We start from the raw sequence: 18,790 nt of genomic DNA, 5'->3' as shown, positions 1-18,790 counted from the left end.
AAGAGAGGAAAGAGGTACCCTCGGGAGAAAAATATGAATGAGACCTGAAGGAACACAGCAAACTCAATAAATCCAGATTCCAATATTGCTATGTGGTCTCAGCAGCAGTTATGCTGTGCTGATAACCTTACAAAAGTTCTGCGTAAAACTTGTTAAACATAAAATCATCTCTTGATTTGAGAACATAAAACAATGTCTTTTTTATGTTAACACAACCTTGGGGAAACTGTAGATCGCTTTAGATACTTTCTTCTGTCACACTGAGAGCCATTTCCTTCATTCACCACTATTTTTACATATTTGTATAAAGATGTCACTTCCATAAATATTAAACACAAATCATGATGTGGAGGGTAGAGCTCAGACCTCCTCTAATACTTTTTGGAAAGTCAGCCATTGTGCATACACAGCAATCATAATCAAATTCCTAAAGAGATGGATAGTTTGTACTGGAAGCTAAGTTAAAAACACTTTATCCATTTATTGAAATTCATTAATGAATCCAGGCCCCTCTGCCATAGTGCAGGAACTGCAGACCCAGAGGGCTGGAGTGCAGGTAGTGAGCACCTGCCTGCAGCTGCATGGAGCCCACCATGCCAGTGTGGGCCTGAGGCACAGGGAGCCATGGCCAATGCAGCCAAAGTGCACCAACTTATTCCCCCCACAGCAGCCCTGCCTGAGCCAGTGCAGACGCCTGCTCTGCCCAGTGCTGCAGCCCTGAACCCCCTCTCCCAAACATCCATGATCCACCTCAACCTCCCACTTCCCCATGAGCAGCAGGAAAATGGAAATAGGGCAGACCTGAGTAGAATAGCAGGGCTCACCAATAGCATTGGTACTTTTCCAAAACCTGAGCAGCATATATTTTAGCCAGTATCTTAGTACTTTTCCTAGCCCTGATTAGCATAAATTTAGACCAACAGCATTAACTCAGGTGCTATATAAACCCCTAGAAGAGAACACTCAAGTGGCAACCCTGTCAGTGCCCTCTCACCCTACGAGAGTGCCACTGTTTTCTTTATACAGTAATAAATCCTACTCTTTTGCACTCACCCTTCCTTGTCAGTGGATTTCAATCCTCCAATTCAGGAGACAAGACCCCAGAAAGAAGAAAGTGGCAGTGAGCATCTGGGGTCTGCTGCAATACTGAAGGGCATAGCCGGAGGTCATTGGTAGTGGAGACCAATGGTACCAATGGTAGTGGAGAACGTGGGTTTGCCAGCTGTGATCCTCAGAGCTGACTAGCAGGCATCCCCTGCCTTGATTAGCAGCTAATGCTACAACAGCCTGTTTCAGCCGCAGAGGCCTGCAGGTTACACAGACCCCTCCCACCATAGAAGCAGAGAAACTTTGCTTTCGTTAACATTAATACCTATTGACCTGTACTGTACTGAAAGGATTTTATTGAACAGACAACTTCTGAACATAATGTTACACAGAATTGGCTGGGGTTGTAGCTCAGTGATAGAGTGCTTGCCCAGCACGTGTGGGGTACTGGGTTCAATCCTCGGCACCACATATAAATAAATAAAATAAAGGTATTTTATTTATGGAGAAGAGAAGGAAAAAAGAGTATTGTCAAGAAAGCCATGTATGGAGAGAAGAGATGAAGTCAAAAAAGAATATAAGCTCAATCACTCTTTCATTCATTTAACTAGTAGCTACTGTGTAACATAAACATATATAGGCAAATATATAAATATAAATATATAGGCACACAAATAAGTAAGCCCTCACCAAACTTACAGTGCTATTACGGAGAAAACACATGCCTTCAATGAAGTTAAATCACTAGCTTGAAGTTCAACAATAAGACAACAATATAAGATATCTTCAAGCAATCTGATTGCTTGTCAAATGAGGAGTAAACAAAAGAAGTTCAAGAGGTCCCAAAGAGAGGAGGGTCAAGCATGTTGGAGAGTAAGAGAAGGCGTCACCACAGGAGGCGGCAGTGAGGGGCAAAAGAAACATGGAGAAGAGAAGGAAAAAAGAGTATTGTCAAGAAAGCCATGTATGGAGAAAAGAGATGAAGTGAAATGTACACGCAGAGACTCAGGACATGCTGTCTCCAATTAATGACCAGTAAGCACAAAACCACAGTGGCTTAACTTCTGGTGACCAGAGGAGCACATCTGTTTATTTCCTAACTTACAGACTCAAGTCATAAAGTTATCAAGATCCTAGTTTTTGGGCAAAGCAGGAAATTTGTCAAAGCTAAACTGTATAAAATTCCCTGGGTAGCAAAGAGTATATAGTAAATACCAACTACGATACAAAGAATCGGTGCATACAGAAATGCAACAGTCCACCAGATCCTGTAGAAATCACCAAAGTCCTGTACCTTTTTATTGTGTAAACATTCTGAAGCACACCACAGTGCAGACTACAGTGAGAGTTGGGGTAGGGCAGGGAGGAGGTCAAGCTTGAAGACGGTGCAATGCAGGTGACTTGTTTAGGGCGACACTTGAGGTACAGAGTTAATGGTAGTTTCCAGTTTATCATGTCAGAACTACCTGAAATACTACTGATGCTGAGAACACAGGTAGGTTAGAACAGGAAGGCCTGTGGAAGGCAGCCAGAGGCCCACCCACTCATCCTTCCTGCTTTCTTCTGAGGCTAACACCAGCCAATGACTCCAATGCTAGGTCTCAGGCAGTTGAAAATGCATGTACAGAGTAACTGGACACCAGGAGACAGGAAGTATCTGACAGAAAAGGAAAAAAAGAAAAAAAAAAAAAGGCAAACCAAAAGAAAGAGTTCGTGAAACTACAGTGGGATTCAGAAAACCTTTTCTGTAAAAGTCCAGATAAAAGTGTCTTAGGCTCTGAGGGTCATAATGTCTCAATCACAGCTGAATTCTGTTGTTACACTGCAAAAGCAAAATAAGCATGCCTGTGTTCCAATAAAGCTTTATTTGTAAAAACAGGCACTAGAAGACCCATTCAACACAATACTCTTGGGAAGTCAGGGGTGATCTTTTCTGGCCCCTGTTGTGGGCACTCTCCTGAAATCCACAATTAATGTGCCATTGACAAAATAAGCCTCACGTCAGCCTCAGCCTCAGCCTCAGCCTCAGCCTCAACTTGACACAAAAGCCAACTCAGAACAGATCACAGCCTTAAATGTAAAATTAACTCTAGAAGACTTTAAGGGGGAAAATGTACCAGGGAAGATCTTCAGGATCACAGTAAAGCAGAGTTCTAAGACTTGACACAAAAAAGCATGACACATAAAAGAAAAACCTGGTAAAACGGAACTCATCAAAGCTAAAAATTTTTACTCTGCAAAAGGCCTTATTACAAAGATAAAAAGACAAGCTACAGTCTAGGAGAAAATATATGCAAACCCACGTCTGACAAAGAACTAGTATATATAAACAACTCAAACTAACAGTAAAAATAATAATAATAATAATCCAATTAGAAACCTCTAACATTTTACCAAAGACTTTCACCAAAGAGGATATACAAATGACATGGATATTTTTTCCACTCCTAATCTTCACCAGAAAATAATTATTCACTTTTCTCCCATATATTGAAGCAAATCCACACAGCTTCCTAGTAGAAGGATAATCCTGAAGGACAATCTTTATGTCATAACTTATTATTTAAGTTACTGCAACGGGCATTCACCACAGGCAATCAGGAGTTCTGGGTTCCCAGGCACCTGCCCAGGATGGGGCGGCCTGGGCCTGTGCACTGCATCACAGTGGGCACAGGGGCTTGGGCAGTGCTGCGTGGAGCCAAAGCACACATCTTGGTGTGGAAAAATGTGATGGTGAGCAGGAAACTCCAGGGCTGCCAGAGGTTCCTGCAGAGGCTTGCTGTGTGGGGAGCAGCTTCTGGTGAACAGGAAGAGAGCTGCAGGCTTCCAGCAAGGCGGGGTTTTCGGGGGGGGGGGGGGGGTCCTATCTGATGGCTCCCTACTGGTTCTGCCACTCTGAGGCAGTTTTCTTTTCTTCTGAGAACTACAGTAATTTTGAGATTTTTCTCCAGCTGGAATGCTATGAATTCCCTCAAAGTTTTTCATTTTCAAGACTCTTCCCTTTTGGGTACAATCTGTCAAAATACCATTTTTTTCAGTAAGTCAAAGAAAGATTTGTGGCCTCAGTCGATCAAAGCTTTTTAACTTCTCACATTGTATTTGACCTATGCAAACTATAAATTACCTAACAGTACACTACAAATATTTTTTTAAGTCAAAGGTAAAACATGAAAAATTATAAAGGAAATTCAACATTAATATTATTTCTTTACCATGGTAACATTTTTTTCAAAAGAGTTAATTTCATGTACATGCTCTGGGAAGACATTCAATGTTCTTAACTTTTTTTCTTCATGATTTAAATGTAATGGTAATATATTCATTGAACGTATTGTCACTCTGCGTATCCTCCAGTTTTGCTATTGCTAGTCTTCACTCTATTATGATGTAAATTTAATAAACTTATTCAACAAGGTAGTGGATCTGAAATAGACCCTGATGAGAAACACCACTCACACAAGCGACACAAAAGTCCTACAGGAAAGTAAGAAGCCATGTCTTTCTCATGTTGGACAATAACTTTATGCCAACTTTCGTAATAGGCCCATTAGACGGAGAGGATCCAGACAACACAGAGGTCTCTGGTCAAGGAAAATCAAGCACTAGCCATCATGAGTTGACCATCAAACATCTCAGCAAAAGGAGAAGAGCTTTTGGATAGGCTATCACGAGGGAATTAGCTGTTGGAATCCAAGCGTCTGGTCATGCCAGCAGGGTACTGGAACCAGGCTAGGAGCTCAGGAAACACAAGCGGCAAGAGCTATCACTCAGCGCCAAATACAGGAAAGAAAATCCACCTTTTCTCCCTAAAGAGAAGTAGTGCCACTGACAGAAATGTGGACGTTAAAACAAGTAGCCAGTGGTTTCGGGGAAATGACACGATGGCTTTCGGAACTGTGCTTACAGCAGGACTTACCCACCCTGTTAGAATTCAGAAACAGAAAAGTGGAACTTTCGCAAGATGAGAGATAGATTTCAGAAGCCAGGCCCAGAAGAGATGGCTAGAACCAGGACAGCAGCCAGCCAGTCAAGAGAAGGAGGGAAGAGAGAATAGGAAGGGAGGGGCAGTGTGCACAGACGCCAAAGATAAGGCCCAGGTCCCACACTTCCAACTGCTCTCCCTCTTTCAGCTCAAAATGTGACAAGCAGATGAACAGGAGCCAAAATGACTAAATTGCTGTATGAAGACAACCTGAGCTCACTAGAAACTGACATGGCTGACGCTCTGGGCCCCTTCACAAAGCTCAGTCCTGTGCAACCCACCTGGCCTGGTTCTCTGAGCTACAGGAAGGAGAGGAAAGTGGCAGGTAAACCAACCGTCACTGTGTCACATGGGCAAGTGGCACTCCTTTTCACATACTTTTGTACTTGGCTACAGAAATTCTACCTAGCTGGTAAGGTTTCTGAATGTGATGGGAAAAACCAACGAGAGAGACCAACAGACAATGACAAGCCCAGGCCCCCAAACCCAGCATCTTCAACACGCTGTTCTCCCTTAGTCCCCCAGTGTTTTCTGACTCTTTCACATGCCACTGTATCTCACTCATGTGGCTGTCTGTTATATGCAGTACCACTCGGAAGGGCCCTGCCTCTCAGGTGCTATGCTGCTGTTGCTCAGCAAGTACTTGATGTCTGCCTACTGACAATTTCTCCCCTTGGATAGCTTACGTCTAGTACCACACCATCATCCAACAGTGGATACTGTGACTTTCTCAAACTGGGAATTTACAATAGGAGAAAGACAAACAGGTAGCATGTAGAAGATCCACAACTCTCATTCAGCACTCACTGAAACCCAGAAACCAACCCTGGCAGAATTCAGAGTCTCAGACACCAACAGAGGTTCAAGGGTTTTGGTGGGCTCATAACAGCAGGACCAGCCAAGGGCTGGTTTGTGGGAAGGGGCCAGACCAAGCTCAGTAAACAGACATTACCCTGTCTGTCCCTTCTGAGGCCTGTCATCCCACTTATTCTCTAAAGTCCAGGGCTCAGCTGTTGTCCCCTCACTCAGCAGCCTCCCCTTGCTTCCCAGCCACCAGCTCCCTTCCCTCCTACCCACATTCCCTCCCCACTCCAAACAGGGGCTCACAGGGACTCCCAAACCTGAGGGTGGCAGGCCAAGGCCTCACCTGGGTGGTGCTGAACTCTGTGCCCTTTCCCCACCCCTGCTGCAGATGCCTAGCAAGTGTCTGCTCAGGAATTCAATCCCTTCATCCTGGCCAGAAGCCACATTTACCACTGGTCACAAGAGGGACAAAAGAACAGTCTGAAGAAATCAGTATGAATCCATCACCACTACTGGAACAATGTAGAGTAAATGCTCATGTCAGCTAGGTTGGCTTCTCTGTGTCACAGTGGTGACAGAAGACCACAGAAAGACCACCTGTTTAGACTTTGTTTTCAGGTCTTAACCATCCTCTTCATGATACCTATAAACCACTGCTAGGTACCTGGTGTGGGCAGCGTCTTTTATAAAGTGCCATAGACCAGAGAACGAAGTAAGTAACAAATATAGGGCTCCCAAGGAGCCAAAGGCAGCTTCTCCCTCAGGGAGCCACCATCATGTAGGAAATAAAACACAGACTTGATAATTTGGCAGCAAAGCATCTAAGCAGCAATGCAAGAGCTGACAGAAGAAGTCATCGTCGCACATAAATGTTTGTCCAGTGAAGAAGGAGGAGATTGCTGAGGCTTGAAAGAAAAGGGCTGGGTTTACACGAGTGGAATTAGGATACACCAATTTTGAAGGAATAAGAAAAGGATGCGGGCTGGGGTTGTGGTTCAGTGGTAAAGTGCTTGCCTAGCATGTGTGAGGCACTGGGTTCAATTCTCAGCACCACATATAAACAAACAAACAAATAAATAAAGTCCATGGACAACTAAGAAAATATTTAAAAAAAAAAAAAAAAAAAAGGATGCACGGAAACATACATGCTTTGCCCAAGCAGGCATTTAACAGACATTTAATGAAGGAATTAATAGAAAGATCAGAGCATGCAGTCCTCATGGGTGCAGCACGTGAGCACTGGATCATGTCAGGAAGAAGGTGGGCTCCACAGGGGCACCGTGGGACACAAGGCTGGGAGGGAGGGAAGGAGGGATCCAACAGTGGGGTTCCACACCTTCCAGGGACTTCGGGGGAGCAGAAAGTCCTGCAACAGAGAGTAAAACAATCTAAGAGCTTTGCACAGGAAGCAAAGAGGAGAAATAGCAGTTCTGTGTCCTACAATTTAGAAATTAATCACACTTTGGGGAAAATGTTTCTAAAAGAAAAACTGTTTCCTATCATTTTCTTCTAAAAATCTGTGTATATCACTCACCACAAAAGAAATACACATAATGCCTGACACATAATAGTGGAAGGAATTTGTCCCCAAAGATCTTTTCTTTGTATAAATGCTGCCACCACAATTGACGCTTCAATAAAAATGAATATTTATGAAATGTAAAACGGCTTGGATTAACTTATTCCAATTTCACCTCTAAATTTAGATTTTTAAATCACGCCAAAATGTAGATTTTGATTACAAAAGCATATTGGAGGAAAAAAGATGTACTTGACAAGGAAAAGAGAGAAAAATTTTTTTTAAAAAATTAAAATCAGTATGACAAAAGATGATAGAAAGGTGGTCAATTAAACTACAACAGCAGAGAGCTCATCCTCAACATGGAGTCATTTAATTCAATAATGCAGTCACATTAGGAGAATCACAAGTTATAAAGAAGCATGAAGTAAAAAGTCTATGTATCCCATCCATCTCAGCTCATTGCAGGCCTCCCCCAGCTATTAGTCCTCAGCTCCCCTTTCAGAGTCTCTTTATACATACATGCATGTTATTATTTTCCTCCTGGTTTACACAAAAGTTAGCATCCTCTCCATACTGTTCTGACCTTGCTTTCTCCCTTCACTGTATCTTGGCAATCTCTCCACACCATTCATATAGACGTCCCACATTCTTTTTACAGCTGCATATTTCATTGTGAGGATGAACCATCATTTATTTAACTAGCCCTATTGAAGGGCACTTGGGTTGTTTCCAATCTTCGGCTATTGCAAACAAAGCTGCAGTGAATAACCTGGTACAGTCGTCACTTGGCATGCGTGCAAGTGGATCTGCACGGCAATTCCCAGAAATTGAATTCCTGAGTCAAAAGGTAGACGCATTTAAATTTTCGATAGATACTGCCAAATTGCTTTCCATGAGAGTGGAGCCGACCTACGTTTCGTCAAGAATCTACCCATGGAGTATATCTTCAAAGCGCTGGGGGCTTGCCAATCTGAAAGTGGTATTAGCATTGTGAGCGCAGTTGAGCATCTTTTTATGTTTAAGAGCCAATTGTGCTTCCTTTTCTGGAAACTATCTGCTCAAAACCTTTGCCTATTTTCTAATGGATGTTGGTGTTTTCTTACTACTTTCTAGAAGCTCTGTACATACTAGGGAGATCGGTCCTCCATCAATGAAATGCATCCCGGGCTGTCTTCAGATTTGGCTGAAGGTGATTTTTGCCACACAGAAGACTCTTCCGTGGAAGTGATCTAACTTATCAGCCTTTTACATCTTTTGATTTTCAAGTCAGTAACAACACCTTTCCTCACACCAAGATTTTAAAGGAATTCTCTTTCTCTCATACTTAAATTTACATTTAACTAACTAGAAAAAGAGTAATTACATCCAGACACCTCTATAGCCACGCTACCTAGGTACATGTTCCAGACCCTCTACTGATTAGCTATGTGATCAATTTCTGTAATCATAAATGGAGATAATAACAGTTATGACTTCATCAGGTTATTGAGAAGAGTGACTGTGTTAGTGAATTTAACTACAGTGCTTGGCATATAGTACACGTTGTAAGTGTGAGCTGTTATAAGCATCTTATATCTGTTTGGAATTTTAACTTGGTTTCAGTACAGAGCCAGCATTTCTTTCCCCATATTGCTACCTATTTTCCCAACCATTTACTGAATAGTCCATCTTTCTCCCCACTGAGTTATCACTTTTTTCATAAGCTATAATCCCATATGTATTTAAGAACTTCTGATTTTTTTCCCTCTCTCTTTTGAACACCTCTAATTATCCTATCTTGTCTGACACACTGGCTAGGACCTACAATACAATATTAAATTGATTAGTAACAGGTAGACATGAGCAGTGGGAACATGAAGATCGAGGAGTTAATTCTATAGGCTGAGCCTACATGTTAACTCTCAACACATTTTTAAAGAAACAACTTAACACAGAGTCTTCTGGCCCTGCTCTGATTTAGGATAATACCCCCTAACAAGCAGCATATTGTTCACAGGGCTGAGGCATGTTTGCCCAGAGGCTGTTAAGCTCTCAAGCCTCTGGTCAGATCAGAGGCTTGAGAGCTTAACAGCCTCAAGGTCTGGGAAAATAAATTCCTAGCAAAATTAGCCAGCACAGGCCAAGATGAACAAAAGTCACCTTTAGGTCCTCAACACATCATTTTAATCTTATTGTAACTATAAATCTCATACCCCCATGGGATTTACTTAGATACTTATGGGTAGAAACATGGCCAGTAGATATGTAGGAATCTGATAGAATCCAACTGTCAATAAAGAGCCAGGAGTGGTGCTTGGGTAGGAGTCTCCAAAACTGCCCCTTAATCCCAATGAAAGCTGGGACACAAAGAAAGGAATTGTCTATCTCCTCTCTGAGACCACCTACTGTCTCCCTTGAAGGCACTTCTTTCCTGTTCAAACTCCCATCTTACTTGAAATGTTCTCTTGCAAGAACACAAAAATCTAGAAAACAACATGACCCATGGTAACAAAATAATAACCACTCAATGTAGGCATATTTCTGTTACAATCTAATTTAGCTAGCCTGGGAAAATTAAACATTTAAAATTTTAGAGGTTTAAATCTTACCTCTTGCAAAGTATAAATCTACTACTACATCATGTTTAATAAACAGGTAGTCATTTCCTTAAATATTAAAAAAAAGAAGGATTTTTTTTTCAAAAAGCCAGGATTAAAGCTAAGATGACCAACTAAAAGTATTTGATCACAGTGCACACCTGGTACCAGGCTAAGCTCACATCCTTGTCTTGCTTCAACTTTAGCAAGACAATCTAATGTTTCATAATTAAACCTGAAATTGGCCTTTGTGTTAACATAGATATAATTTTACATATTAAAGAAGTAGCCATCTACTCCCACCCTGTTGAGTGTTACTATCAGGACAGTTGTTAAATTTGGTCAAATAACTTCTCAGCATCTAGAGAGATAGCTATGCCATTATTCTCTTAGACTAAACAATGAATTACAGTAACTGGTTCTCCACCATTAACAAAAGGTCTTTGCATTCTGTGGCTAATCTCCATGGCTGGGTTCTGCTTACCCCTATCTATTTAGCATTTTGTATCAATCCTCACACATGAAACTAGTCTGTAGTTTCCTTTTTTGTGCGATCTTTCTCAGATTTGGTCTCAATGTTAGACTTGCTCCTTGAAAAGAATCTGGATCTTTCTTTTTAAATAATACTGGAATCATTTGATCTTTAAGTATTTGGTAGACATTCTCAGGGAAACTGGACATCATGCTTTGGTAAGAGGTAATTTTGACAACTTTATTTCTTCTATGAAAATTTAACTGTTTAGATTTTCTATTTTTTCTGGGGTCAATTTTGGTCACTTATCAATTATATCAATTCTGGGCTGGGGCTGTAGCTCAGTAGTAGAGCACATGCCTGGCACATTTGAGGCCTTGGATTTGGTCCAAGATAAAAGAAAAAAATCCATCCAAGTTTTCAAATTTATTTTCAAAGGCTTGAGAAAACAGAATCCTATGATTCTTTCAGTTTTATTTCTGTGTCCTCCTTCTCAGTTCTCCCTTTGTGTATTTACACCTTCTTTCTTTTTTTCTTTATTAGACCAACTCATCATTTACACTATTATTGTTGCAGTTTACTTAGTTTCCAAAGAGCTACCTTTGGAACTAACTCTATTCTATTTTTCTTATTTTCCCCCATATTTTTTCTTGGTGCATTATAATTATGCATTATTACATATATGTTCATGCACACAATACAATGATATAATTTGGCCAATATCACTCCCCAGTATTTCCCCTTTCCCCCTCTCCTGGTCTCTTTCCTCTACTCAACTGATCTCCCTTCAATTTTTATGAGAACAGTGCCCTTTTCTTTTCCTTTTTCCCCTCTAGCTTCACATATGAGAGAAAACACCACCCCTGACTTTCTGAGTTTGGCTTACTTAATATAATGTTCTCAAGTTTCATCCATTTTCCTGCAAATAACATAATTTCATTTTCCTTTATGGCTGAAAACTCTATTGTGTGTGTCTGTGTGTGTGTGTGTGTGTGTGTGTGTATGTATGTGTGTGTGTGTGTATATATATATATATATATATATATATATATATATTTACATTTTTTATCATTTATCCATTGAGGAATACCTAGGCTAGTTCTACAGTTGGCCTATTGTGAATTGTGTGCTATAAACATGGGCAATTATACATCACTCCAGTATGCTCACTTTAATTCTTTAGGATAAATACCAACGAGTGGTATAGCTGGATCATATGGTTGTTCCAGCTCTAGTTTTTTGTCTACAACTTTTTTATTTACCCTAAAGTTCTTAGAAGAAGAAACCTTCAGCAGGTGTTCTGCATCTGTTATCTCCCCACTCCAAAAAAACAGCATCACAACAAAAAAACAATAAACTCTACCAAGGAACATAAGGACTGGTTAAGATAAAGCTAAACTGAATTTAATATAATTTGGGCAATATCATTCCCCAGTATTTCTTTCCCCTTTCCCTCCTCTCCTCCCTCCCTGGGTCCCTTTTTTTTTTTTTCTTTCTTTTTTTTCCTCTAATGGTCTCCCTTCAATTTCTATGAGCTCCCCTTCCCCTTTCTTTTCCTTTTTCCTCTCTAGCTTCCACATACAAGAGAAAACACACCTGTAATTCCAGCAGCTCACAAGGCTGAGGCAGGAGGATCACGAGTTCAAAGCCAGACCCAGCAAAAGCAAGGTGCTAAGCAACTCAGAGAGACCCTGTCTCTAAATAAAATACAAAAATAGGACTGGGGATGTGGCTCGGTGGTCAAGTGCCTCTGAGTTCAATCACCAGTACCCCCTAAAAGAGAGGGAGAGAAGCAAAATCGTTGATCTTGAACTAGTTTTCGGGTATTATCCAAAAATCTAAGATTTTTTACATTGTTTCTTTGGTATCTGGAGGACATAGCAAAAATGTTGTAATATATGAAAAGAAAAATTACAACAAGCTAAAGAAGTTCAGCATTTAAAAAGCATTGCTTTATTATGAAGAATACAAATAATAATAAATGCTGGTGAGGATGTGGGGCGGGGGATGTACACTCATACATTGTTGATGGGAATGCAAATTAGTAAAACCACTCTGGAAAGCAGTATGGAGATTCCTCAAAAAACTAGGAATGGAACCACCATATGACCCAGCTATGCCTCTCTTTGGTATTCAACCAAAAGAACTAAATCAGTACACTACAGTGATACAGACATCAATGTTTATAGCAGAACAATTCACAATAGCCAAGTTATGGAACCAGCCCCAGGTACCCATCAACAGATAAATGCATAAAGAAATGCACTATACACACAATGGAGTTTTACTCAGCCATGAAAAACAATGAAATTATGGCATTTGCTGGTAAATGGATGGAACTGGAGAAGATGATATTAAGTGAAATAAACCAACCTCAAAAATCAAAGGTTCAATGTTTCTCTTGTGAGGAAGTTAAACCACAATAAGGGGAGTAAGGGAGGCTGGAAATTCAGATATTGTAAATACACAAGGAAGATCAGTGGAGTAGAGGAGACAGGGAGGGAGTAAAGACTGGAAAGGGGAGAAAATGTGGAATGAATTTAATAAAATCAAGCTATGTGCATTATAAATATATCACAATGAATTTAATCTTTTTGTACAAAGCACCAGTCAAAAATAAATAAATAAACCAGTGAAAGGAATATCAGGAGAATATATGAAGGAGAATAGGGGGAGCAGGAGGACAGAGGAAAGGGGGGTGGGGCAACCAAGGACTGAAATGGAGTAAATTAAATTCCATGCATGTATGATTTTGTCAAAATAAACCTAACTACAATGTTCTTTAAAAAAAAATAGCATTGCCTATAAATGTCCGCTTACAAATACTGGCTTGTCACAGACAATTTTAAAGATAAATGTACAAAGTTTAGATAAGCTAGCCCTAAAGCCCATATTTTTAAAAAAATAATCTGGGGGCTGGGGATGTGGCTCAAGTGGTAGCCGGCTCGCCTGGCATGTGTGCGGCCTGGGTTGGAGCCTCAGCACCACATACAAAGATGTTGTGTCCGCCAAAAACTAAAAAATAAATATTAAAATTCTCTCAAAAGAAAATAATAATAATAATAATAATCTGGGGCCGGGGATGTGGCTCAAGTGGTAACAAGCTTGCCGGGCATGTGCTGGGCGCTGGGATCAATCCTCAGCACCATATAAAAAATAAAAATAAAGATGTTGTGTCCACCGAAAATGAAAAATAAATATTAAAAAAATTCTCTCTCTCTCCTCTCTCTCTAAATAATAATAATAATAATAATAATAATCTGGATTTTTTTCAATTTAATCTCGGATTTAAATTAAAAATTAACCTCTAAGGCTGACGATGACTGAATAAAATGATGAAGGTGGAATACAGACAACAGCAACCGTTAATTAGGTGAAGCAGAAAAAGGTCACACCATTTCCAAACTTCTTCAGACCCCAAAAATCTCTACAGCGGCCAATCTCACAGTAAGTATTCCACGTTAAGACGACCCTTGGCAATGGTAAGCACGGCACCGTTGAACATCCCTCATGAGAAATGCCTGGGACCATGGGTATCAGATTGTGACTTTTTTTCCTATTTTGGAATACTGATATACACATGAGGTATCGTGGACATCTAAAGGAAAAACGAAATTCATTTATGTTTTATACACATCTTACACACACAGCCTTAGGATAATTTGACTGCGTTTTAACTGTGACCCATCGCCCAACGTGTGATTTGGAATTTTCCGCTTGTAGAACCGTGTTTTGCTCAAGAAAGTGTGGATTCCTATTTTCGAATAAGGGATGCTCACCCTGTTCCGCTCTGCTATGGGCCTGGTACTGGTGGACCCACACAGTCCTGGACAGAAATTGAGAGTAAGCTTTGAAAAATTAGGGAGCACCCACACACGTAATCATTTTCCTAGTATTTCCTCTTTACTGTCAAGTTTGAGAAGTTTGGGAAGCTCTGCTCCAAATGACACCTCCGCGTGACTCATCAAGGGGGACAGCCAGGCCGTCCTGGAGGAAACGGGGGCCGGGGACAATTCTCGCAGCCAGAACACTGGACTAAGGGCCATTTTCAAAACCCAAGTCTGCATCGCCAGATCTCGTTTCGGCGCTTCCAGGGACGACGCGTGCCGCACCACGGGGGGCGGATGACCGCAGCGACAGGACTGGCAGGAGGGAAAACCTGCGCCTTTCCGGCCCAGAGCGTGGCTGCAGGTACCGCACCCCGGTAGAGTTAAACAGTCATTCTAGGGCTCTTTCAAAGGGCTCTGACTAGTTTCAACGCGCGGGAAGCTAGACAACCTGAGGACCTCTGGGTACAGCCCAGCAGCCTAGCCACCCCTGCTCCGACCGCGGCGCGCAGCGCGCCTGCGCGGCCCCGACCTCCGCAGGCCCAAGCCAGACGTGACTTCCTTCCGGGCGGCGGTGGACGCCCGCGCAGGTTCCGCGCATGCGCAGCGGCGCACCCGCTCCTCGGCCAGTGATCCTTACCTGCTACCGGCATTGGCTCTCCGCGGCCGGGCAAGGCCTCCTGGGGCCCCACGAGCTTCGAGGCGGACATCCTTGGGACGGGAAGGAGGCTGTGGAGGAGCTGGCGGGCCCTCCTGCTGGCCCGGAGCATGGACGGGCGCCAGCCGGGGGGCGTCCGGATGGGACGGCACGGCCCAGAGCTAGGAGCCGCGCGGCGGGCGGGCGCTGCTGCGGGGTGGCGGCCGGCAGAGTGGAGGTTGCCTAAGCCGGGCCCACGGCCGTCAGCGAGGGCGTGTTCTTCCCCCGGGGGTGCCCGGCCCAGCGCGGCCGCCCGCGAGTCGCGGCTCTAGCTCAGGGGCAAAGTTCTCAGGAGAACAACGCGTGTCCTACTTGTCGCACAAGTACGTGAAGCGGCAGGGACCAAAAGATGGTGTTGTGTAGCCCGGTGGTCTGGCTGGTGTCGAGGTTGCTTCGCGCTTGGCCACCTCCCTAGCAGTTGTTCACTGTGCTCAATAAGGTGTGAGGCCCAGCCCGCCGACAGCTAGGAAATGGAGGTTTCCTCTGGAGCCAGTAAAGACAAGTCCTCAAATAGATTTCTGCTCATCCAAAGAGAAAACCCATCACTGCTGTCAAAAAGCACAGTATAGGGATGATGTATTCAACAAAATAGTGACCCTTTATGTATAAATATACTCCTAAACCTACTTTGCAGGCCATTACCTAGAGGAACCAGGCTTAGACACCACCGTTAACAAGTTTAGGTGAAGGTGAATGGTGCCGTTGGATCATTCTTGTTTCTGAAGTCACAGGAGGTAACATTTGTTTCTGTGGCAAAATTTCAACCTAAATGTGAGAGGTGACTTGGGAGTTCCGTATGTGAAGTACCGGTTTTACATACTGTGCCAAGATGGGTGTATGGTCTCATATGAAGGAAGGAACTTAAGATTAGCACCCACAGAAATGAGAAGCTTTGACCCATCCTCCCCCAGTGTTTGGTTACCGCTTTGTCTTTATGGGAGGCTGTAATATAAGGAGGACAGAAGGATTAACCTATGCACAGAATGTTGCCAGACACACAGCCTCAGATTAAAACATTTATTTTGTAATGTATATTTCCCCTGGGCCAAACAGTGCCTGTTCTTACTTTTGATTTGTTTTTGTCTTGAGAGTAAACTAATCAGGTTCTAAAATCCTTTCCTGGAAACACCAAGATGTCCCTTTTAAGCTTAGGAAGCCCTGGTCACTGTTTAGGCATTTGAAAATAAAAAGATCTGTCAAAGGAAATAATTCTATATTACTGCCTTTTGATACATGTTGGTTTGATTTTTGTTTCATGGGTGACTATAACATACTAGAAATACTCTGCAACTAAGAACTGAAGAATTTTTAACATTAAGGGGAACAACATTTTACTGTTAAGTGAACAAGCACAATAGAATTACAATATATGTATATTTCATGTGTAGTGTGTACAGAAATGCATATAGTCCCAATTCCCCACTGAAGAAAAACTAGATTTTTCTAATTAGATATTATAAAAAAAAAGCAACATTGCTGTTTTGTGGTTCATAGTAATAGGATTCTACTAATAAAGTTTCCCTTAAACTTTTGAAAATGCTCTATGTACATTGTTAAAACATTCTCAAGTGTTCCAATGGCTATGTAATCTTTATAGTTACAAAAATAAATATTTTTAAAGAAAAATATACATTTATTTATTTCAAAGCTTCTTTTCCTAAACAGCAGTTGAGGTTTTGTTTTGAGGAGAGAATTAAATATTCTGCTTTCAGCAATGCAGTTTTCACCCCAAGCCTCCCTTTTCTTCACTTTCTAGCTACTTCCTCCTGACTTCTCCACCCTGGGGTACCCCACCCCATCCTTTTCACCAGCTGGTACTGCTTTGATTTGTTGTTTTTTTCAATTATGTTATATTCTAACAATTTATATCCTTTAGGGTGCAGTCTAAGCATCCTATAACAAGGAGACCCAAAATATAGAAGTTTAAACAAAATAGTAGTTTCTCTTAGATGTAACAATCTAGAAAAAGAAAGTCCCCTGAGCTGGACCATGTCTTTTCTTTCATAATATCTTGTACAGAATGGACTCACATGAAGAATTCAATGATTATCTATTGAATTTATGTGTAACCCTGACAGGTCAACAAAAGTTTTTTTTCCATTTCTTTAAGAATGGCTCTGCCAGAGATAATGCTCTATTTCAACACTAGGCTTAGGTTCTAGATGGGATATAGATTTGGTTGCTTAAACTGAGACCCCAAGATATTAGATCTGAAACAATATAATTTGTTGCTTTTGTTTTCTTCTTTCTCTCATCTAATGACCTGTAGGCAGTCCAGAACTAGTAAGTCAACTCTGCCACCTTCCTCATCCCTGGGAACCTGGGTGCTTGGGTCGCTCCAGCATCTGCTATCACATCTGTATCTCAGCCAAGCAAAAAGAAAAAAGGTGCACATCCCAGTACTTTTAAGTGTCCCAGGAATGGCACATCTTATTTCTATTTAATTCCTTGACCTGATTAGAGACATATCCAAATCTGTTAAGAAGGTGAGCAACCATGGATTCACCTAACACTTAGAAATTCTAGGAATGAAGAAGATGTGATTATACTTTAGTGAACAACTCTGTCACAGACCACTTCTTTGGCCACCTAAATATTGCTGTACACTCTTCTGACATAAAATTCCCTATTCCAAAGCAGAAAAGTTTCCAAGAAGTTCATATCCAGTTCAAAGTCCACAATCTGAAGATGTTGTGCAGTCCTCTACAAGTCTGATCCCGTGACTTAGAAGGTAAGTTTTCTATTCCTCTTACCCTCCCCCAAACACTTAATTTATTATGGTGAAGTAGGACTATGAAAACCACTTCAGAAAGAGTACAAAAGAGTAGTCCACAATCTGGTCAAGTGTTATACAGGGGAAATTTCATAGATTGCCTCCCTGACTTTACCTGCACTGTTTGTATAACCTGGACTGCCTGGTTGTCTCTGGTTTTCTAGACTTAACCATTCTTTACCACTCAATTCAATATTCATCTGCTATGACTTTGAAGTGGTCCAGTTGTGTTCCCACCAAGGAGCATGTTAAAGGCTTGTCCCCAGGGTGACACCATTGTGAAGAAAAGAGAAACCTTTAAGCCGCAGAGTCTAATGGAAGGGACATGGGTCAACTGAAACTGCTCTCAGAAGGGATTGTGGGACCCCAGTCTGTTCCTGACTGTAGGTGTAATTGCTTGCTTACTTCCATGTGCTCCCACGTTGCTACCTGTGCCATGAGGTGATGGCCAAGGAGCAGCCCCACCACAGCCTGGCTATGCTCTGTGGACTTTGAACCTCTCAAAGGGTAAACCAAATAAACTTCTTATTCATAATAGCCTTCTTCATAAGTAGTCAGATATTTCATTAAAGTGATGAAAAGCTAATATATCTTTGTACAACCTTCCCTGTTGGCACAAAATCATTCCATCATGGGTTGGCCCATAGTGCCAATTGTTCATACCATTCAGCACATAGCATACATTGCCTTGTGTTATTTGTCATCTAAAAAGATATACAAGTTATTGTGGAGGTTTGAAATATATCTACAAATCCCCTGGAACTTCCTTCTAAAGGTGGAGCCCAACTCCCCATCCCTTTTGGCAGAACTCTTGTTTTTGCTTCTACTGAATAGAACAAGACAAAAGTGATGATGTGTAGGACCTCTGAGGCTAAGTCATAAAGGGCAAGCAGCTCCTTGCTTGCTTTGGGTCATCTCCCAAGGGAAGCCAGTTGTCTCACCATGAGCATTACAGTCAGTCCAGTGGAAAGGTCCAAATTTCAAGGAATCAAAGTCTCCAGCTGATAGCCAGGTGACTAAGCAACTTTGGAAGCAGACGGTCCAGCCCCAGGCAAACTTGGATGGTATCTTATCTGCCATCTCATAAGAG

At 41.8% G+C, this 18,790-nt stretch overlaps 2 protein-coding genes across 7 annotated transcripts in view; one reads left to right on the top strand and one right to left on the bottom strand.

Annotated features, from left to right (window-relative positions):
• MSRA (methionine sulfoxide reductase A) overlaps nucleotides 1-15,785 on the bottom strand; it is a 334,877-nt gene extending 319,092 nt beyond the window's left edge. The window contains exon 1 of one of the 2 annotated variants that reach the window (XM_081269245.1): nucleotides 14,871-15,785. In XM_081269245.1, coding sequence (XP_081125371.1) covers nucleotides 14,871-15,000 — 130 coding nt within the window. In that variant the 5' untranslated portion in view covers nucleotides 15,001-15,785. The remainder of the gene's footprint in view (nucleotides 1-14,870) is intronic. The other variant, XM_081269244.1, reaches the window with a different exon arrangement.
• Nucleotides 1-18,790, top strand: part of KIF13B (kinesin family member 13B) — a 533,579-nt gene that overhangs the window by 154,790 nt on the left and 359,999 nt on the right. The window lies entirely within an intron of this gene.

The sequence above is a fragment of the Spermophilus citellus genome (genome assembly GCF_964194105.1).
Source record: "Spermophilus citellus genome assembly, chromosome: 16".
In the NCBI taxonomy this organism is placed as follows: domain Eukaryota; kingdom Metazoa; phylum Chordata; class Mammalia; order Rodentia; family Sciuridae; genus Spermophilus; species Spermophilus citellus.
Note: the sequence above shows the minus strand (reverse complement) of the source record. Positions and strands in the feature narration are given on the sequence as shown.